Consider the following 22,523-nt stretch of genomic DNA (forward strand, 5'->3'; position numbering starts at 1 on the left):
GGCTTTTTGCCACTGACACTAAAAACACTCGTGAGAAGCTGAAGAGATGGATGAGCATTCTTCCAGAGGACCTAGATTCAATTTCCAGCACCCACATGCATGGTAACCCAAAGCTCCAGGTTCAGGGGATCTGATGTCTGCTTCTGACCTCCATGGGCACATATGTAGTGCAAATACAAACATGCAGGCAAAAAACTCATACATTTACAATTAAAATAATAAATATGAAAACATTTAAGCGCATGAAAATATAGCATTTTCTTTTCCCATATGTAAATTCGTCGATGTTTCCACAATGTTTAATGGCTAGAACCTAAGTCATCTGTCGTCATCACCCCAGAGTCTCCGATGTCTTTTTGCCAACCCCACATCATGGTCTTTCTCTATCCTCACCTGTGCTCTTGTGGCCCTCTGGGTTACCTCTGTGGGCAGACTTGTTTTACCCCCTCAGACCTCTGGCATACATTACTGCAGCCTGGTTCCCAACAGCAGCGCCATTGAAGAGAATTGTGACCATGGCTTCTCCGGTAGCAGGCTGTGACCTCCTCCAGAGCAGGGTCACAGGTGTGCCACAATAGTACAAGTGCCCAGAGGTGGCACAGCACAGAGTGGGCCTCAGCCAAGTTTGCTCAAGTCCTATGTAGCAGCCAGTACCCTATGCTCACTTCTTGTAAACACCCTGCCCTTATCTCGAAATCCCAGGATGGGGGGGGAGGGGGGAGACAAGATGTACCCGTCATATGATGCCAAAGGCACATAATGGGCTTGATGGCCACCATGCAGGAGTCCTCTAGCTCTGGAAGAGTCTCAGAGTGGGTGGGGATCGAACCCACTGAGGCTTTGCCAGGGAAGTCCATCATTCGGCCACCTTCCTTCCTCCAGACCCTGTCTCCTCTCACCAGCCCAACCACCTGCTGACTGTCAAAAGACAGCATCATGCTTCTAGCATTGCATGGGGAGTGTCTGATCTTGGGAATTAGGATAGATATTCCCCCATTAGTTTTATAGCATCCCAATTTGGCACTGAGTACACAAGAGAGAGGAGGCTAATTAAGGTGCTCCATGTTAGCATCAACAAAGAACAGAGCCCGGCTCAAAGCTAGGCCTTCAGGTTCGGTTCTCTGCCTGGGACGTGGGTGTTGTGCAGTGTTGGGATGCAACAGGGTTAGAGCCGATGCCCAGCTGGGACCTGGAACAGGCTCACTGAAGGGACCCTCCAGACTCCACCCATTATCTCTTCTTCCTCAGAGCCCTCAGAGCCACCCAGGCTCCCCTTCTTTTCAAAGCTGCTTTTAATACAAATCCCTGTGAATTCCCTTCCTGCTTAAGTAACTCATTAGCTTTACTATTGCTGAGCAGAGTTTCCAGTCTTCCCTTTAAATATCCATCCCTCCACCAGTCTTACCACCTTTTGGTCCCTTGGTGTTCCTTCTTCCTCCAAAAGAGAGAAATTCAGGGAGACATTGATCGGGGAGATGAGGTCTTGAATGCAGATCTGAGGGCAAGAGCACACTGTCATGATGAATCTGAGAGCAAGCCTCATCCGAGCGAGCGCACAGTATCACTGCTTCACCACTGATGAGATGCTAGTAGTTATCTGTTAGGACCTTATCGTTTTCCACCGCATACACTTAAATACACTAAGCAAATTCATTATGTGTCAGACATTTATAATGTGCTTCCCAACACATGCCAGGCATCAGTAATCAATCCCACAGTTCTCCATAGGCTTGTAATGGAAGCACTTGAACCATTTGTTTGAACGAGAGTGACCCCTATAGGCTCATGTGTTTGGATACTTAGTCTCCAATTGGCAGAACTGTTTGGGAAGGATTAAGAGGTGTGGCTTTGTTGGAGGGGGTGTGTCACTGGGGTGGGCTTTGAGGTTTCAAAAGCCCATGTAATTCCCACTTGGCACTCTCTGCCTCTTGCTTATAAGGCAGATGTAGGCTGTCAGCTGCTTCAGTGCCATGCCTGCCTGCCAACTGCCACACTGCCTGCCATGATGACCATGGATTCACTCCCTGAAACGTAAGCAAGCCCCCAACAAACTCTTCTAAGTAGTCTTGGCCATGGCGGGACAAACTGAGATGTGAGTGGCTGACTGTTGAATGTGGGTACCGATGACTGGGGCGATGCTTCCAGGTCTGTGTTTCATATCCCCAGGAAGAAACAACTAACAAGCGAACCCCACTGGATCATTCTGGAAACTGTCAGAAATTATATATATATATATTTTTTTTTAATTGGCCAGGGGCTGGAGAGATGGGTCAGGAGTTAAGAGCACCAGCTGCTCTGCTCTTCCAGAGGTCCTGGGGTCAACTCCTAGCATGAACATAAGTGGTTCACAACCATCTATAATGGGATCTGATGTCCTCTTCTGGTGTGCAGGTGTACAGGCGGAGAGAGCACTCAAAATACATATACAAATAAACCTTTGGGAGAAAAAAATAGAATCTGGGTGGTGGTGCATGCCTTTAATCCCAGCACTTGAGAGGCAGAGGTACACAGATCTCTGAATCTGAAGCTAGCCTGGTCTTCAGAGCTAGTTCCAGGACAATTAGGGATATGCAGAGCAACCCTGTCTCAAAAGCCTTTAATCCTGGTACTCAGACAGATCTCTATGAGTTTTAGGTTAGCCTGGCCTACATACATGGGTTCCAGGCTACCTAGTGAGATTCTGTCTCAAACAAAAATTTCCTGGTAGGAGTGCTGATAATAAATTTCCATATTTCCATATGTATCAGGTTGTAACTGGGGAAGCCGAGTGCAGCATTAATACAGGAGGGAGAGGAAAGAGCTGAGCCGTCATAATTCTCAACACATCAGAATGCCCAGGCTGGCCATGGCGCCACATGCTTTTAATCCCAACACTCAGAAGGCAGAGGCATGAGGATCTCCGTGAGTCTGAGGCTAGCCATGCTTACATAGTGAGTTCCAGAACAGCCAGGGCTATATATGGAGACCCTGTCTCAAACAACAACAACCAAAACAGATAAGCAAAGCCAGTGCAGGGGCAGTAGTACATACTTAGAACCCTGGCACTCAGAGGGCTGAGGCAGACATGAGTGCAAGGGCAGCTTGGGCTCTGTAGCAAGCGCCAAACCAGCCAGGGTCACATAAACCAGACACGGTTACATAGCAAGGCCCTGTCTCAAACAAAACAAAAGGGCATGCAGACATAATGGAGACGAGAGAGGGCCTCCCTAAAGACTGTTACATCAACTACTGAAGGGCAGAAGAAATGGCAAACAAAGGGATCAGTGTTACTTGTCACAGCTGTATGGTGACAGAGCTAAGCCTACACCCTCCCTGCTCCTCACTGCAGTCAGCCCCTCCCAGAACCCCAGCACGGGCTCCCTTACTGGGAAGTGGAAGTGGAAGTCCATGCAGGATTTATCTGGGGTGACTGATGTGTTTCCACTGAGCTCGTGGCTTCCTCCTGGGAACAGACCTCGGCTCCTTGTCCGATGGCCATCCAGCTGCAGGGTGTAGCTGAGGTCGGCAAGCAGGCGACCTGGACAGGGAGAAAGGCAAGAGATGAGTGATGGGAGATCCTCCCCATGCTGGGTCTGTGGGCAGCTCTTCTGGGAGCACGGAGGAACCGACCTTGAAACTGAGGCATGAGGGGGCGGATCTGGAAGCACACCTTGAGCTTGACGCCTTCCTTCTGCTCCTGACTGGCTGAGTAGGAGCACTCCACCTCATGCACTGGGATTTCCTCTGGGGAGAAGGACAGCTCAGTGACAACATCCACCACCGGCCTTGAGCTGTAGAGCAGAAAACCACTAAGTCTCTCCCTTGGGCACATCCCACTGGGCTTGTGACACACATTTGGGAGCTCTGTCCAGCAGAAGACAGGAGAAGACAGAGCTTCTCCATCCATGTCATAGTTAGAAGTCTCTCAGAAGCAGCAGTGACAATTAGGGCTTCCCTAGTTCACTACAGCCTTGTAATTCAATTTTTTTTTCATTTTTTTCTAAATGATCTTTGAAAACAGAGATGTCAGGGCCAGTGAGATGGCTCAGTAGGGTAAAGGCCACACACCACGGAGTTTGGTCCCCAGGAACCACATAGTAGAAGGAGAGATAAGCCTCCTCACATTTGAACCATGGCACACACACACACACACACACACACACACTCATAATACATAAATAAACAAACTCAATTTCTGGTTTAAGGTTTACACTATATCTCCAGAGCCGGCCTGGAACCTGCCCTGTAGACTGGACTGAACTAGAACTCCCAAAGACCCACCTTCCTCTACCTCTCACATGTCAGGATTACAGGAGTGAGCCACCACACATAGCCCAGTAAACACACTTCTTCAAAATCAAAGTCCGAGATGTGGCTATGCAGGTAAAGGCATTTTCTACCAAGTCTGAGAATCTGTAGCTGGTCTTTGCTACCCCTGGATTCCTCTTTCTTCCACCTTTCTCCGCCCTATTCCCACACTTTCAACCCCTAACACTAGATAGGAGAGAAAGAAGGACTGAGGGGAGGAGAGAGAGAGAAAGAAAGAGATCCCTGAATCTAACTCCATTCCCTTCCTTTCTTCTTTGACCACTACTAACAAACAACAACCCACTGAACGACCAATAACCACCCACCCCACCTCTTGGGGCCCAGCATTTATATACCCTCTGAAAAGATCCCAGAATTCCAACCATCACATCACAGCAGAAACTAGCTGTAGCCGGCAAAAACCACACCCCTGCTAGAGCATGAGGCAAATCACAGTCAACTGCTGTGGACAATCTGAAGCAGCCCCGTATCCCACACCTGGAATTAAAATGACAACATGTTTTATAATACTTCTGTATTTATAAAGAAATCAAAATTCAAAAATTATCAGTACAAGAACCTATGTGGTAGAAAGAGAAAGCTGACAGCTATCTGTTGTCCACTGACACTCTCTATGAGAATGTTCACACACGCACACACTAAGCAGATGATAGATAGATAGATAGATAGATAGATAGATAGATAGATAGATAGATAGACAGATAGATAGATAGATTTCTTTTTTCTTTTTTCTTTTTGGTTTTTTGAGACCAGGTTTCTCTGTGTAGCCCTGGCTGTCCTGGAACTCACTCTGTAGACCAGGCTGGCCTCAAACTCAGAAATCTGCCTGCCTCTGCCTCCCAAGTGCTGGGATTACAGGCGTGTGCCACCACCACCCGGCAGATGTTTTCTTGATGAGAGAGTGAACAAGAGAAACCAGAGTGGGCACACACTGACGTTCCCAGTACTGGTAAGCCTAAGACAGGCCACAGCCTGGGATAATGAGGCCCTAAGAGGGAGCAAGAGACCTAGTTATGCCACATGATATGGGGGAAGAGCAGAGGTTCTATGCTGTGTTTTGTGGTATTGGGAAATGAGCTTAGAGGCATGTGCACATAGCCATGTGATATATATATTTTTTTCCTTGAGACAAGGTCTTACTTTGTCACCTCTGGCTGACCTGAAAATCACTATGTAGACCAGATCAAGCCATATAATATTCAGAATAAACTTCAAGCCTTTTATTACCCATGATGCATTGCCTGTCTCAATTGTCTCTTTTCCTACCACACTGCCCTGGGGCAACCACACTCCTGGCAACATTTCCTCTCTTTCCTGTCAGCCTTCTACCTCTTGTTTGCTTGTTTGTTTGTTTTCAAGACAGGGTTTCTCTGTATAGCCCTGGCTGTCCTGGATTACTCTGTATGCTGGGCTTTCTGTAAAGCTCTTAACCTGGGCTTGTGCCAGCCTGACACATTCCTATCTTTCAGTTGACAGCTCCAACCGCAGCCCCTCAGAGAGGCCCGGCCTGCAATCAGTGGCCTCTGCGGCTGTCTACAGGAGCCTGCTCACCTCCTTGTAGCACTCAGTGGTCTAACCACTGATCTAAGTTTTCAACATCCGTATCCTCACACACACTCAGGGTCCAGTTTGACCCTGGGTTCAAGACATAGCAGGTGCTGGGCATGGTGGTACATCGCTACAATCCAGGCAAGGAGGTGGGCGCAGAAAAACCTTGGTCTCAAAACCAATCTGGGCTTCCATACTGAACACTAGGTTAGCCTGCACTGAATTGTAACCCAGTCTTGAAAAGATAAAACAAATCTCCCAAATAAAACAAACAAACAAACATAGTAGTAGGTAACAAGGCTGAGGGTTGTGTGCAGTGACAGAGAGCCTTCTTAAACTGCACAAGGTTCTGGGTTCCATCCCCAGAACTACAACAAAAACTAAAAGGGACCAGCAAAATGGTTCAGAGGATAAAGGAGTCTGACGCCAAGCCTGACAATTTGAGTTTGATCCCTGAGACCCACAGGGTAGAAGGAGAGAATTCCTAAGAATTGTGCTTCCCACATGTAGTGTGGGATGCGCATGAAAGTAAACACACACACACACATACACACACACACATGCACACAAATAAGCATACTTTTTAAAGGCATACTATGTGATAATATTAATTCCCTGTACCATGTCACTAACAGAGCAGGAAATGTCACTCCCACTTTAAAAAATAGAGAAACTTGCTGGGTAGTGGTGGTGGATGCCTGTAATCCCAGCACTCTGGGAGGCAGAGGCAGGCAGATTTCTGAGTTTGAGGCCAGCCTGGTCTACAGAGTGAGTTCCAGGACAGCCAGGGCTATAGAGAGAAACCCTGTCTCGGAAAAAAAAAAAAAAAACAAATCCAAAAAACCAAAATATCCAACAAAAAAAAATTAGAGAAGCTTGGGTCCCAAGTACCCAAGCCATCAGATTTTAACATCATACAATGAAAGAAACTTGGGCACAAATCCCATCTGGGTTTCTGAGTAGCAGTGGCTGAGCCTGGGTGGGATAAGACATGGAAACTCAGGAGGAAGGCAGCCCCAGGGGCTCCTTGAAGGAAGAGACTTGTGATGTCAAGGTGATTCAGCGACCCATCTTACCTTAGCACAATCACCTGGCCCTCGGCTCCTACAACCACATCTGCCAGCCCATCCCCTCCAAGGTCCTTCACCCCATGGATGGAGCGGCCAAACCACCGGATTCCTGGGGACACCTGGGTTCCTTGAATACGCTGGGTGCAAAGAGAAATGGATGCTAAGCCAGGAGAGGCCAGGTACAGGAGAGGAAGTCAGGCTCAGCCTTAAGCTAGGAGGCCTCAGGGCGTGTGGGGCAGTGCGATGGGCAGGCAGGGTACCTTACCTGGCTGGCCCGGGGACTGAGCCCAGCAGGCTTCCCGTTGAAGATGTACACAGCCCCCTGCTCCTCCAGAGGGGCTCCCACGGCCACATCAGTCAGCCCATCTCCATTGATGTCTGTCAGGGCAGCTATGGCAGCTCCAAACCGACCCAGCGGGTATCCAGGGTGACCCTGGAGCTCTGACACCATTTCGAACAGCAACTGGGAGGGAAACACACACACATTAACCTCTAGACCGCAGCAAACTTTCCCAGAATGTGGCATTGTGGTAAATACACTGAAGAGCACAACAGAAATGTGTGGCAGGTCCCTCGCGGCATCAGAATGTCCCTGTGAGGCTATGCTAAGTACAGCACAGTTTGTTTCTGCCTGCATGCCCTGGTGGCTCTGAAGAATAACACAGTCTCCTTAGCCTTGTGCTCACATTTGTAACATAGCATTGTAGGTGCTTAGGTTCGTCAAACAACGAACCGAGGCCATGTGTACAAGGTGCTTGGCACCCAGTCTTGCACAATATACCACAACTATCAGCTGCTGTTTATTGTTTTAAAAGTTTGGTTGGCATAGTGAAGAAGGACCCTTCAGACCTGAGCGGGAGGTCACACCTTCGCACTGCTCTGCCTCACTGCTGGGGTCCTGGCTCTCACCTGTCTTCTCTGGTATGTTAATACTCGGCCTCCTCTCTGCTCCCCATAGAACAGGGGCGCCCCAATCAGCAGCAGCTCCACCTCGCCATCTTGGTCCAGGTCAATGCTACACAGCTCCCCGCCAAAGTAAGATCCAATCTGTGACAACAGCAAGGCATCTGAGGAGGAGTCAGCAGTGCCAGAGAGAGGTGCAGGTCCTCTCCGACCCCTCAGCTGTCCCATGCCCACCGTCCCCCACCTCAAATGCAGCATCAAGTCTTGAGCTCGTGTGAATTAAGACAAGCTAGGCCCCCGGAGCCTCAGTGTCTATGGCAGAGTCGGGGAAACAACATTTACCTCCAAGGCTGCTCTAAGCAACAAACACAACTCGTTCTACACAGGTACAGTGTTTACAAGACACAGCAATCCTCTCACATCACTCTCACCTGAGTCCCTTCTATCTTCTGGGTCTGGTTCCAATGTCCTCCAGCCTCTGGGGCCTGGAAAAGCAGCACTTGCCCCACATGCTGGTACCGTGGGGCTCCTGCTGCCAGCAGTGGTCTGGAGCCCCGGGAGGCCAGCCAGGCCACAGTGTAACCTGACAAAACAGGTGAGGCATATGGAGTTAGAAGCACAAAGGATGCTGGGAGGAGAGCCCAAGACACTGAGCGAATAACCAAGATGCACGGAAATAGCCTGAGACCTTTTGCCTGAGAGGGGCAGCCACAGGCGCTGCCACCCCAGCGCGGTCAGTGAGCATGCTCCCCAGGAAGCAGCCAGCCATCGGCTTCGGACGCAATACATCTGCTGAGATGTGATTGATTTGTTTCATGTGTCTGAGTGTTTTACCTGCCTATACATATGTGTCCCGTGTGCATCCTTAGCAACCATGGAGACCAGAAGAGGGTCTCAGATCCCTTGACATTGGTGTTACAGGTGGCTATGGGCCACTTTGTGGGTGCTGGGAATCAAACCCCGGTCCTCTGCAAGAGTAGCCAGTGTTCTAAATCACCAAGTCATTTCTCCGACCTTTTAGTTAAACAACCAAAGAGGGGAAACACACCCTGAGTGTGGGCAGTACCGTTTCATGAGTTCCTGGACAGAATAAAAACAGTAATCGAGCTGAGTTGACGACAGATGAATGGAGACCTCAGTCTCCTGCCACCATGGCTCTCTGCCACCACCGTGTGCTATGCCCTTTCCTGCCACCACGCCTCCACCAGGGGGTGCTCTGCCCCTTCCTGAACTCAAAGCCAAAATCAAGCCCTTCCTTCATTCCTTCCTATTGCTACCTTTTCGGATCTATTGTCTGAGCAACAAGTTAAGTAGTTTATACAATATGCTGAGGCGAAGAGGGCGAAGATCTGGGCATGATGGTGCACGCTTTTAACCCCAGCACTCAGGAGCCAGAGGCAGGTGGTTCTCTGAGTTTGAGGCCAGCCTGGTCTACCGAGGGAGATCCAGGACAGTCAGGGTTGCACAGAGAAGCCCCTGCAGAGTTGGTGTGCACACTGAAACAAACAGTTGATGTGCTGGTGCACGTTTGGCCAAAGCAGGGGACCTGCCAGTCCCATGCTGGCTACTCACATGAAAAGAAAGGGAAGGGAAAGACACTTGAGAAAATTCCATTTTAACATGTTAGTTCAAAACCCTTTTTAGGGCTAAAGAACTCACTCAGCAATTAAGAACACTGGCTGATCTCCCCCTCCCCCCAACAGAGAAGCCGGATTCTAGTCCCAGTGCCTATAGTGGCTCACAATTTCAGGGTATATGACTCCCTCTTCTGGTTTTCAAGGGTATTGCATGCATGTGGTACATAGTAATTACATGCAGACAAAACTAGACACATACAATAAAATATATAAAATCTCTCTCAGAAACAAAAGTCTTTCCACCAAGATGGCCCCAAATATTAAAAAAGAAGCCCCATCCTTCCCAAAGCTGAAACCAAACCCAAGGCTTTGAAAGTTACACAAGCAATACTGCATGACCTTCACAAGCTGCCCAAAGATGATTCTCATGTCACACACGTTCTGGTGGCCCTGTGGCTCTGGAGGCAGAAGAGCCCCCCAGGAGACACAAGCCTGACTCTGCACTGTCACCCAGCTCCCTGACCACTGTGCACAGACAGAGGCACCTGTAGGTGACAAGACCAGGACAAGCAGGCTGCGGAGACCTCTGAGCCACTGCCATGGCCAAGGTCACTACCTTGACAAGACTTGGCAGGAAGAAGAAGGTGCACGCCCACAGCAGCTGCTCTGGGCATTAGCACAATAAATAAATAAATAAATAAATATGAATATGGTGCCAAGCTGTTTAACCCCCAGCACTTGGGAGGCAGTTATCAGGTATATCTCTGAGTTTAAGGTATATCTTGGTCTACATAGTGAGTTCAGGTTGGGAATTTTTGTCACCATCCCCCTAAAACACACACACACACACACACAGAGACATGCGCACATAAATACAGTTCAAGATTCTGATTCCTTTTGCAGAGCAACTGAAAACAAGCAAATCGCAGGAGGCAGGGAGCAGGGAGAGACTGCACCACGTCCTGTTCAGTTCATAGTCGGTGAAGCCATAGTCACACCTGAGGAGTGCCCTCGGGAGTCCGAGGCATGAATTCAATCTCAGTGCTCTGACTTTCTAGCTGTGTGACCTGGAGAAAATCATCCCATGCTTGTGTATAATCTAAACAACAACAATAGAGAGACAAACAGACAGAAACAGACAGAGAGAGACAGAGAGAGACAGAGTCAGAGAAGGAGCGGCACCAGCTGCGTGGCAGTGGTTCTGAGAGTCAGAGAAAACCACAGACAGAGGGCTTAGCTTCCCGCTAGTGAGAGCTAGGGTCAGCAAGAGAGAGACACTAAAGGTGGACTGCAGGGAGTGAACTGAAGGAGCCTCAGGGAGAGGCCCCATCATAGCCTGGGAAGAGCACTTCAGGTGTGGCCCAGCAGCCTGGAGCAGTGCAGGGTGAGACCTCCACAGGGCATGAGCAGACAGACGCCAGAACTGTGACCAGACAGACACGTTTCTTTTTCTCTATGTCTAGCATGACTTTTGTTTGGTTGGTTTAGGTTTTTCCAGACAGGGTTTCTCTGTGTAGCCCTGGCTGTCCTAAAAAGCACTCTGTAGACCAGGCCAGCCTCAAACTCAGAGATCGGCCCACCTCTGCCTCTAGAGTGTTGTGATTAAAGGTATGGGCTCCCACCACTTGGGTAATTTTTTTTTTTTACTTTGTGTGTATGTGTGTGGGTGTCTGTGTGTGTCTGTGTGTCTGTGTGTGTCTGTGTATCTGTGTGTGCTTGGAGGCCAGAAGAGGGTGTCAGAGTCCCTGAGGTTGGAGTGACAGGTGGCTGTGAGCTGCCCAGTATGGACACTGGGACCTGAACTCAGATTCTGGGCATGAGCAACAAACAGTTAAACTCTGACTCCACCCTTCCCTTCCTTTTAAGATAGAGTCTCTCTATTTAGGCCATGGTGTCCTGAATTCACAATCTCCCTGCCTCAGCCTCCCAAATGCTAACATCACAGGCCCGAGCCACCAGCCTTTCATGATGACATGAAATTCTTTTCATCCTGCCCAGATGAAAAGAATTCTTGAAATTAAATAAAACCTGGCTGTTGAGAAGACTCAGCAGGTAAAGGCTATTGCCACCAGAGTAGATGGTCTGAGCTCCATCCCTGGAACAAAAGCTTGCAGCTCGACCTCTGACCTCCACACGTTCCCTGAGGCAATGCTCATACAAGCTGGTCTACACTACAAAACAGCTTGTCTCTTAAACAGAGAAAAGCTCACCCCTATAATCTAGCATTTTGGAAGCTATGATAAAAGGCTTGCAGTGAGTTCCTAGCCTGGACTAGGAAAGACTCAAACCTTCCTCTCCTGAAGGAAGAGAGAGAGAGAGAGAGAAAGAAGAAGAAGAAGAAGAAGAAGAAGAAGAAGAAGAAGAAGAAGAAGAAGAGGAAGAGGAAGAGGAAGAGGAAGAGGAAGAGGAAGAGGAAGAGGAAGAGGAAGAGGAAGAGGAAGAGGAAGAGGAAGAAGAAGAAGAAGAAGAAGAAGAAGAAGAAGAAGAAGGAAGAGGAGGAGGAGGAAGAGGAGGAGGAGGGGGAAGTGGAGGAGGAGGGGAGGGGGGAGGGAGGGAGAGAGAGGGGGAGAGAGAGAGAGAGAGAGAGATTCCACTATTATTTTGAAATTCCACTATTATTTTGAAATTGAGTCTGAGCTGCTCTCTGTCCTCTCCAACCAGAAATACAAACAAACAAACAACAACAGAAACCCAGCAGAAAGGCAGAGGGCTCACCCAGATAACCTCCTCTCATATCTGAGGTCAGCGGTTCATGCCCAACAAAGGTGGTGTCCTGCAGGTCTTCATTCAGGTCCAGAAAGCCCCCGGCCCAATCCTTAGCCCCAACAGCTCCCACGACTGCACGGCCCTGCTCGGGGAAGGAGAGGACCAGGGTGAGTGCCACCCTGAGCCAGCTGAGTCACATCCCCCTCAGCACCCTCGTCACCCTCAGCTCGTCACCTTGCTGAGGTCTGCGCTGATCCCGCTGGAAGACAGCTCCATATTGAAGGATGTCAGGTCCTGTATGCTGGTGCCTGGGGGACAAAGAGACCCAAGGGACAATAAGAAAGAAGACATGGGGTGAACGGTGAGCAAGAGGCACACTGACCTCCGGGCGAGGTAGAAAGCATGAACCTGAGTGTGTCCAGCATAGTATTTTGGGGTCTGACTGGCGGATGGCCCCGCACTTACGCCAATACGGGATATGATAATTGGACTCAGACTATTTTTTTTAATGGGGGCTAGACATTTGGGAGTGTTCTGGAAGGAGCTAGAGGGTGAGAGTGGGAAAATGATTAAAACACACTATATATTGACTCCGGAGTGGTGGCACACACCTTCAATCCCACTCCTTGGGAGGCAGAGGCAGGCAGATCTCTGTGAGTTTGAGGCCAGCCTGATCTACAGAGTGATTTCTAAGACAGCCAGAGCTAAAATAAAGTTGATTTTTACATATGTATGAAATTCTCAAAGATTAAATAAAATAGTGTGTATTTTTTTAAGAGTTCTACAGTTGAGGGAAGTGATATACTCTACCCTCTGGAACCAAAGACCAACTAAAGCTTCAGTCTGTTAGCATCCTTGGCCATGGGGTTCTACCACGGCCACAGAGTATCTAAGACAAGCTTATTTTAAGACAACCAGCCTCTGGTACTTTGTTACAGAGGCCACAGAGACCAACACAGAAGCTAAGTTTTACATCCACGAATAGCTGGTATTGTCTTGTATCTTTTCGTGGGGGTGACAGGGTCTCTCTGTGTAGCCCTGTCTGTCCTGGAACTCACTCTGTAGACCAGGCTGATCTTGAACTCACAGAGATCCTCCTGCCTCTGCTTCCTGAGTGCCAGGACTAACGACATGTTCCACCATGACCGGTCCTTATTATTCTCATTTAACAGAAAGGAGTAAAGTGAACAGGGCAGGAAGAGGTCTGTCTGCGGTCGCATAGCAAGTGAGAGGCAGCAAGGGTCCTTGACCTGGGCCACCTAGCGCGGGCACCGAGGCACCGGCACAGGGGACTTCCCTGTGGACCCTGACGCCTACAGGTACACTTGGCTGCCTAGGGAAACGTCCCTTTCCCTTATCAGTCCTCTCTCTGCTGACTTTGTCCAAAACCTCTTTGTATTCTAGGTCAGGAAAGAGCGCCTGTGGGCACTGCTCACGCCTGGCTCCTGACATGTTGTCTATCTTTTGTAATGTGAGGCCTACAATTGATGAAGGAGTGGTGAGCTTTCTATGCAGACTCCCCTCCCCACCAGCTGCCAGGGTCTGGGACTCACCCTCGATAGCATAAATCCTCCTCTGCAGATCAGTAAACAGATCCTTCAGCTTCTCAAAGGTGTCCAGAATCTTGACGAATTCCTCTACAGGTCTTGAGGCAAACACATGAAGCTTCTTCTGCTTTTGTACAGTCGAAAAATGCCTGCCAACCTGTGAGGGAGGAGAGGGAAGAGCTGCAGCACCCCAAAATCTCTGACCAGTTTTCTATCAGTCAGAGACCTTAGCACAGCGAGGAGGGAGCTTAGGCCCCAGAAGAGGTGAGACCACACAGGTCTGGGCACCATACCCCGATGATATAGCGGATTATGCCTTGGGCGGCATCGATGTTGCCGGCGTCACTCGCCTCCCCGTCTGTAATGATGACAAGCACCTTGGTAGCATCTGGCCTGGCACCAGACTCTTCTTGGAACACGTGTGCCCTGTGTCCAAGGAAAAGGACCATGAGAGTCTCCCACAGCAGAATCCAAGGTTCCTCCCCACTGCTCACTGAACTGCTGCCCAGCCAGTCACTCAAAGGCCTCCCTCTCTCCAATCTACCAGGCAGGTGTTCCAAGCCTTCTGGCCTTCTCCTAAGCCCCACCCCCCACCTTGCCCTTTGACCTCCCTGTCCCTCTGGGCTGGTGAGCTTCACGCTTTTCTGGTAGCCCAGGGATGTGTCCCAAAATCCACTTGTAGCAATGGGGAAGTTTGAGGTAGGGTGACTCTGGGTTTCACCTCCCCTCCATTCTAATCACATGACAACCACAATTTAGTCAGCTATAGGTGCTTATCTATATGAAATTCCAATGGGGAAAAGGACTCTGTAGCCAAAGAAATTGGAGTCACTTTTACCAAACAGGCAGTTCAGCAGTTTCTCCCTCTCCTGCCATGTCTTCTGCTACAGCAAAAGAATCTTTTTCTTTCTTTTTTATTTACCTATCTTCGAGACAGGATCTCACTATGTAGCCCTAGGTGGTCTCGAACTCATTATGTAAACTAGATTGGCCTTGAACTCCCAGAGAGTCGCCTGCCTCCACCACTGGTGTGTGCCATGACATTCAACCCAAGAGGAATCTTTTTAAGAACATAAATCAGAGTTGGGTGCAAAGGTATAATATGCCTTTGATCCCAGGACTTGGAAAGTTAAGGCAGGAAGATTGTGAGTTAGGGGCTAGCCTGAGCTAAAAGAATAAGACTATATCTCAAAAAAAAAAAAAAAAAGGTCAAAACACAAATAAACATAAGTCAAACCATTACTGCTCTGCTCAGAACTCCCTATGACTTCTTCTGGAGAAGTCAAGACATCACTATAGACTCAGTCCTCACTCATCTGAGCCCCTCTCACCACACCTCCGGCTGGGTCCCCTCTCTGTGATTCTCCCCAGCCACAGAGTTGACCTGGTTCCCTTTTCTTTCTTCAAGATCTGGGTTGGTTTTTTTTTTTTTTAAGTTTAATTACATGTATTCACATGTGTGTCTGTGGGAGATGTGCACATGAGTCTGGGTGCCTGCAGGAGCAGGAAGAAGACATTAGAGCCCCTGGAACTGGAGGTACGGGCTTCCCAGTATGATGAGTGCTGGGAACAAAATTTCTGTCGTCTATGAAGGCAATACAGGGTTGCATTATGTAGCTCCGGCTGACTAAACTCCCTGTGTGCCTCGAGCTGATTGAAACTCCATATGTATTTCAGGCTGTCTGGAACTCACAGCAATCCTCTGCCTCTGCCTCTGCCTCTGCCTCTGCCTCCTCTGCCTCTGCCTCCTCTGCCTCCTCTGTCTCTGCCTCTGCCTCTGCCTCCTGAATGCTGACATTAGACTCATGTGCCACCACATCTGGCTTTCTTGAACACTCCAAATGTGCTAAAATTGGCTCGTACATGTCCTCCAAGGCTCCAGCTGGTGGGGCTTTCAGGAACTGGAACTTAGTAAGAGATCTTGAAGTCATTAAAGGGAATGCGGGGACCCTGCCTCCTTCCTCTTTCTCTCCTTGGCTTTGGGTCACCTCTGCCATACCCCCTACCGTGATGGACCACAAAAGCCTGTAGCAGTAGAGCCTGGATGATCATGGACTGCCGTTTCCAAAACTGAGTCAAGGGTGGGAGCATGCTGGCTAACACCTCAGGGCCCCAGGCTCCAATCTCACCAGCACACTTATGCTGCCAAAGCTAAATGCCCAAGCAACCTGCCTCTTCATAGGCTGATGTTCTAAGATGTTTGTGATGGAAAGCTTCCTCGGGGTCTGCGAGACACAGGTCCTCCCACCTAAGAAGTCTTATCTACCAGCAGGATCCCGCTCTGGCTGGGTATACCCGCTCTAGCTGGGTATAGTGGTGCACACCTGCAGTCCCGGCAACTGGGAGATTAAGGCAGGAAGATTAGGAGGAGGCACCCTCATGTCTGGCTCAAGGGAGGTTTGGAGAATTTTTCTAAAGATTTAGGTGTGTGTACTCATGCCTGCACACTCCAGTGCAGGCCATTGCGATACATTGTGTCACAAGGAGACACATTGTGTCTTCCACTATTGTTCTGTGTATATTTCACAACAGGATCTCTCCTTGATCCCAGGGCTCCTGTGTTCCTAACTAGACTGGAAACCAGCAAGCCTCAGTGATCCTCCTGTCTATCTCCTTCAAAACTGGGGTTACAAGTGTGACCTGGATACTCAGCTTGTTACATGAGTGCTGGGATCCAAACTCTGGGTCCTTTTAACTGCTAAGCCATCGTTCCAATCCCCTAATTTGGGGGAACTGGGGGAGGAAAGATGACGGTTGGGGGAACAGGGTCTTACTATGTAGTCCAGGCTGGCCTCAACCTATAAAACTCAAATTTCTCCTTCAGAAGCCTCCCCAAGCTGCAATTAAGGTGTGGGCAAACCACATGCTGCTCTCCGCTCGAATTTATACAATCAACTGCCACACTCCACACCTGCCCGTCGACTTCCTGTCTCCCCCTGCTCACATAGAGCAAATGCCTAGACACGGGCATGCCTTTCCTCTGAAGGGAACTTACACCACATAGTTGATGGCACGAAAGGTATTGGTCAGCTGGAACATGGGCTGCACTTTGCCTAGTAGAACATCGGGGTTCTTGTTCTGCTTAATGTAGTCCAAGAAAGTAAATTCTGTTCTGCAGTCTGTGGAAAACTGAACAGCAGCAAACTAGGAAAGAAAGACAGAAAAACCAGGGTTACAGGTCCCTTCCCACAGTCTGCTCCTGCCTCTGCTTCCCCCACAGCTATGGAACCCAGGGCCTGTGATCGCTGGTCAAGCACTGCCCACTCAGCTAACGTCCTAACCCCAGTCTCTGCTTCTTACCCACACCCCAAGAAACCCAGCTTCCGTTCCCTGCCTCAAATCATTCCTCGGAAAAATTAAGATAAATATAAACAGGTGTAGAAACAAGATTACCGAAGCCTCTGCTTTCTTACCTAGAGATGTGTGCTGGGTTCCAGGTCTCTAGGCACACTTAACTCACCAGTATGGATAGCTCCCAGTAACTCTGTCTGTGAAGAAAACCCCCTAAACTAGACAGGGTTAGCTCGCCCAGTCACCTAACTGATGCTGGGCCAGCCAGCATCTCTTTAGAACTGGAGCTTTGTAGGAGGGGGTAGCTGAAATGCCCTTTTGGAACTTTATCATGCAAATTTAGTTTTCTACCCTTGAAATCTAAAGAGTAAAGGGAGCCGATCTACAGAGAAAGCAGAGAGGGAAGATGGAGAGAGACACAGAACCAGCTCCAGAGAACTGGATGGATTTCAACTCCTGGCTCTTGACGCTGCCAAAGTCATAGGCACAATCAGGCACATGCTTTCTGAAGAAACACCTCACAATTCACATAATGGCTCAAGCCAGTTCAGGTGGGCATCAAGGTCCTGGTGTCTGGGGTGCATGGGTCCTGGTGTCTGAGGTACATGGGTCCTGGTGTCTGGGGTGCATGGGTCCTGGTGTCTGGGGTGCATGGGTCCTGGTGTCTGGGGTGCATGGGTCCTGGTGTCTGGGGTACATGGGTCCTGGTATCTGGGGTACATGGGTCCTGGTGTCTGGGGTGCATGCGTCCTGATGTCTGGGGTGCATGGTGCCTGGTGTCTGGGGCACATGGGTCCTGGTATCTGGGGTACATGGGTCCTGTTGTGTGGAGTACATGGGTCCTGGTGTCTGGGGTACATGGTACCTGGTAAGAAGTGTTGCTGAGCTTTCTCATCACGTCCTTCATGAATTCCAGGATTTTTTCAAAGTCCTTTTTTTCCAAGCTCTGTGAGCCGTCGAACAGAAACACCAGGTCCACACTGCCCTTCAGACATTCTGCAGAGGCCACATGCAAAGGTCTGACTGACAAAGTCTAACTTGCTGTGCTGGTTCCCGTGGAAGCCAGCTTCTGAACAGTATTGTTACCCACTGGGTCTCCAATTCCTCACCCTGATAGCCAGGACGACCTTGTAACATAGGTCCCTCCAGGCTCTGGGGAAAGAGGTAGCAGAGGCCACTGAGGTAGGTGTTCTGATCGCATGTCCGAGACAGTCCGGGATCACAGGCCTGCAGGGAGCAGGGGAGAGTGAGGCCTCCTTGGGCTTTGTGTCTTTCAGTCATTATCAGCAGAGAACAAGAGCTTCCAGAGTCCTGTCCCCTCTCTCACTTCCAAAGGGCTTTCAAAGCAAAGCATTTTTGCCTCTCAGGCAGCCAGCATTCTGTAACAATGGATCCTGACATCTTTGGGATGGCATCTAACCTCCGTAGTTCATCGTGTGTGCCCTGTGCAGCTGGGCATCTCCCCACATTTCCAGGACTTGCCCCTCCCAACCGTATATCCTGCATTCACCAAACCAAACCTCACTTTTCCAGAATAGGCAGCACTACTCCTGGCATTTGTGGCTACTCTGTTCTGTGAGACAGCAGTTTATAGAAAGGGCTTTTGTGCTTTGTATGCCTTTGTATCTTACAGCCTTACCCCACAGAGTCTAGCACAATGTCTGATCTGTAACAGTAGCTAAGTAAACAAGTTACAATTAAGCATCCCACGAGGCCTAAAGGCACATGCCTGTGGTCCCTGTGCTGGGGAGGCTGAAGCAAAAGAATGGCAAGTTCCGGGGCAACCTGGGCTACATAACAAGACCCAGTTTTAGTTAAAAACAAAACAACAAAACCAACCAGTCGGGCAGCGCTGGCACATGTCTTTAATGCCAGCACTTGGGAGGCACAGGCAGGTGAATCTCTGAGTTTGAGGACAGCCTGGTCTACAGAGTGAGTTCCAGGACAGCCAGGGCTACATAGAGAAACGTTGTCTCAGGAAGAAAAAAAAGCAACTATTATCAAATTAAAAATAAACTTAAGCAGCCTGTATACAACTCAGTTAGAGGAAGAGGTATCAATAGTTCAAGGTTAACCTCAGCTGTGTATCAGCTCTGTATGTCCAGACTATGTGAGAAAAGTCTCTAGCTTCTTGTCCGTTCTCAGGAAGCAGCAGTTCAATCAATTCTCAGATGCTACTAACAGCTTGTCAGATTTTTTTTTTCTTGCTGAGATGGTCTCATTATACAGCTCAGGCTGGTCTGTCACTATGGGGTCCAGGCTGTCTCAGCTCCTCCTGCTCTGGGCTTGCAGGTCTATACCCCAGCTTCTGGCTCCTCCTCCCACCCGCTTTCAACATCTCTCTACAGTGTAGTAGTGTGTAGTTCATCTGCGTAGCTCAGCTCCACAGGCTCTGGTGCCATCATACAGAATTCTTACCAAAAGGCCTCCCTTGGCAGCGTCTGTCGCCAGCGTCATGCCCAGGTACTTGGAGGTGTGGTTAGACCCTGTAGGCACAGGAAAGGCAGTATGAAAGAGCTCGGGGAGTCAAGCGTGCTGGGGACAGCCTTGGGTTTTCTGGGAGCCCGCTTCCCCTCGCCTGCCCTCCTTACTCACCATGTAGGCTGACTGGCTGGCAGGAGCTGCTGCTTGGATCACAGTGATAGAGGCTTCCTGGGCTGGCCCCCTCCCCGGGAGCTCCCACGACAACCCTGATGAAAAATCTCCCTTGAGATGAAGCTGCCCAGGCATTTGCCCACCCAGTCCCTCTTTTCTTATCCCCTACCCATTCCTTCTTTTCTTTCTCCCCCCCTTCCCCCTCCCCCCGCCTTGAGACAGGGTCTCACTATATAGATAGCCTTGGCTATCCTAGAACTTGCTATGTAGATCAGACTAGCCTTGAACTCACAGAAAGATCCAACTTTCTTCTCTTTCCAAGTGCTGGGATTAAAATTGTGCACTACAATACATTAAGGTGATTTTGTTTTTGTTTTTGTTTTTCTGACCCTGGGTTTCTCTATGTAGCCCTCCCTGGCTGCCCTGAAACTCACTCTATAGACCAGGCTAGCTTCAAAATTCAGAGATCTGCCTGCTTCTGCCTCCCAAGTGCTGGAATTAAAGGTATGCACCACTACCACCTGGTTATGTATCTTTTTGTTTTTTTAATTCACTTTATATCCCAATTTTACCCCTCCCCCTCACTCTTCTTCTCCCAATCTCATTCTTTTTTTTATAAAGATTTATTTATTATTATATGTAAATACACTGTAGCTGTCTTCAGACACTCCAGAAGAAGGCATCAGATCTTGTTACTGATGGTTGTGAGCCACCATGTGGTTGCTGGGAATTGAACTCAGGACCTTTGGAAGAGCAGTCAGTGCTCTTACCCACTGAGCCATCTCTCCAGCCCTCCCAGTCTCATTCTTACAAATCCCTCCTCCCATTACCCCCTCCCTTTCTCCTCAAAGAGGAGGAAGATCCCCTTGGGTACCACCCCACCCTGGGAGAGCCAAGTGCTAAGAAGATGCACTTAGGCCTAAGTGCATCTTCTCCCTGAAGTCCAAAACCATACAATGGAAAAAGGAAAGTATCTTCAACAAATGGTGCTGGTCTAATTGGATGTCCGATTGCAGAAGAATGCAAATACAGCCATATCTGTCACCCTGCTCTGTATCTCAACAAGCACTTCAAAGCGATGGACGCAAGGCTGGTTGTCCACAGCTTAGTGGGCGGAAGTGCTTAACAAGCCTGACGGCCTGAGTCTGATTTGCTCTTCTAAGCGGTAGAAGAAGAGAACTGACTCCAGGAGGATTACTAACTTCCACATGTGCACGACAGCACTCACATATACATGCAGTCCATAGCACTCACTTACACACACACACACACACATACACACACACACAGACCAAGCACGACAGCACTCACGTACACACGCAGCCCATAGCACTCATTCGCACGCACGCGAGCGCGTACACACACACACACACACACACACACACACAGACCAAGCACGACAGCACTCACATACACACACAGCCCATAGTACTCACTCACACACACACACACACACAGACCAAGCACGACAGCACTCACGTACACACGCAGCCTATAGCACTCACTCACACACACACACACACAGACCAAGCACAACAGCACTCACGTACACACACAGCCCAACAACAGTAACAACTGCATGCTTAAAACTTGCTGCCAAGGCAAAGCAGCTCTTAGTTCAGGGGAGTTCCCAGTACCCCGTCTTTCCTAATAACCAAATAACATAATTCTAGAAGTTAAGGCTTCTTTTCATTTGCATTCTAGAAAATTCAAGGCCCAAAAAGTGTCTGTCAAGTGGGCACCTCAGAACTTCCTTCACTTAGTCATCAATTCGAAAGCTATTTGTGACTAGGTGTGGTGACAGCCTACCAGAGTCAGGAGACAGAGGCAGGAGGACAGTAGCCCCAAGCTAGCTGTGGGAATTTAATAAGACCCTGTCTCAAAAACAAAATAAAAAAGAAACCAGGTCTAGTGGCATCTGCCTATGATCCCAGCACCCGAGAGGTAGAGGAGGATGGGGGTCAGAAGTTCAAGGCTATGCTCAGCTACAGCAAGTGTAGAAGCAACCTGATCTACAGAGGCCCTGTCCCAAAACAAAGGAAGCAAACCTTGATGCGACTCTATGGAGAGTTTGCCTAACACACATAGACCTAGTATTCAAATAGTGCCGCCAGCGCCACCACCACCACCAACAACAACAATAACAACAACGACAACGACAACAACAACAACGACAAAGCCATCAGTGCCCAAGCCTGTCCTACTATGTGCCCAGCTAGGCTTTGAATTGGGAAGCAGAGAGGAGATGGGCCTCAGACACGCATGTGTCACCCTCATCCTGTGGTACCAGAGAGCCTTGCTTCTGCTTCAAAGATTCCACCTAGAAGATTCTTGCAGGAGGGAACCAACCCCTGACATGGGACAATCCCCACCCCAGCTCGGGGGCTGCACGCCTCTGGACAGATGCAGGGCCCTGCAGACTCTGCTACTGGAGGAGAGTTGAAAGAATAATAGCTCACCCATCTCCGACCTGCAAGACCCGGTACCCAAAATGTCTTCCAGGTTGTGTCAAGCTCTGGGCATGCCGCGTGTCCAGGTTGTAGCTCCAGGCCTTGGCTGTGGGGAGCAAACGTGTCAGCTGCTCCCTGTCTGGACCCCTACAGACCAGTGCAGCCCCAGAGGCCTGCTCCTCCACACCCACGCAGGCTCTGAGGCTGCTCACACCCAAGCAGAGATGGATGGCGCCAGGTCTTGCCCTCTGGAGCCTGGACTGGAGACTAGGAGACCACAAAGTCTGTCTCCCAGGGCAACTCCTCCCAGACCCAGAGGATTCAACTTCCCCTTGGACCTATTAGGAAAGAAGGAAGAGTAAGAAGGTGGAGGCCCATGAGAAAGAAGCCAGAGAAGGGGCCTCCAGGCATAGAATGACCAAGTTCCCAGGCAGGGACCAAAAGAGTCTGCCGGGAGGCCCACGGCTGTTCCACTCACTGCGCTTTTCTGGGGACCTTGCATCCTGAGAACCCCAATGATCAGCCTCA

The 22,523-nt window shown here is 49.5% G+C and overlaps 2 protein-coding genes across 8 annotated transcripts in view; one reads left to right on the top strand and one right to left on the bottom strand.

Moving 5' to 3' along the window:
• Septin1 (septin 1) overlaps positions 1–22,523 on the top strand; it is a 502,205-nt gene that overhangs the window by 397,752 nt on the left and 81,930 nt on the right. The window lies entirely within an intron of this gene.
• Positions 1–22,523, bottom strand: part of Itgal (integrin subunit alpha L) — a 47,808-nt gene that overhangs the window by 15,091 nt on the left and 10,194 nt on the right. For 4 of the 6 annotated variants that reach the window (XM_052197979.1, XM_052197981.1, XM_052197978.1 and 1 more), the window contains 17 exons: positions 22,005–22,101; positions 19,546–19,640; positions 19,369–19,436; positions 18,060–18,177; positions 17,816–17,946; positions 16,655–16,803; positions 13,953–14,085; positions 13,666–13,816; positions 12,347–12,420; positions 12,122–12,254; positions 8,261–8,412; positions 7,836–7,973; positions 7,192–7,389; positions 6,933–7,063; positions 3,610–3,770; positions 3,366–3,517; positions 1,406–1,495 (listed from right to left, as the gene is read on the bottom strand). In XM_052197979.1, coding sequence (XP_052053939.1) covers positions 1,406–1,495; positions 3,366–3,517; positions 3,610–3,770; positions 6,933–7,063; positions 7,192–7,389; positions 7,836–7,973; positions 8,261–8,412; positions 12,122–12,254; positions 12,347–12,420; positions 13,666–13,816; positions 13,953–14,085; positions 16,655–16,803; positions 17,816–17,946; positions 18,060–18,177; positions 19,369–19,436; positions 19,546–19,640; positions 22,005–22,101 — 2,171 coding nt within the window. The remainder of the gene's footprint in view (positions 1–1,405; positions 1,496–3,365; positions 3,518–3,609; positions 3,771–6,932; positions 7,064–7,191; positions 7,390–7,835; positions 7,974–8,260; positions 8,413–12,121; positions 12,255–12,346; positions 12,421–13,665; positions 13,817–13,952; positions 14,086–16,654; positions 16,804–17,815; positions 17,947–18,059; positions 18,178–19,368; positions 19,437–19,545; positions 19,641–22,004; positions 22,102–22,523) is intronic. The other 2 variants (XM_052197982.1, XM_052197980.1) reach the window with 1 other exon arrangement.

The sequence above is a fragment of the Apodemus sylvaticus genome, chromosome 1 (genome assembly GCF_947179515.1).
Source record: "Apodemus sylvaticus chromosome 1, mApoSyl1.1, whole genome shotgun sequence".
NCBI lineage: Eukaryota > Metazoa > Chordata > Mammalia > Rodentia > Muridae > Apodemus > Apodemus sylvaticus.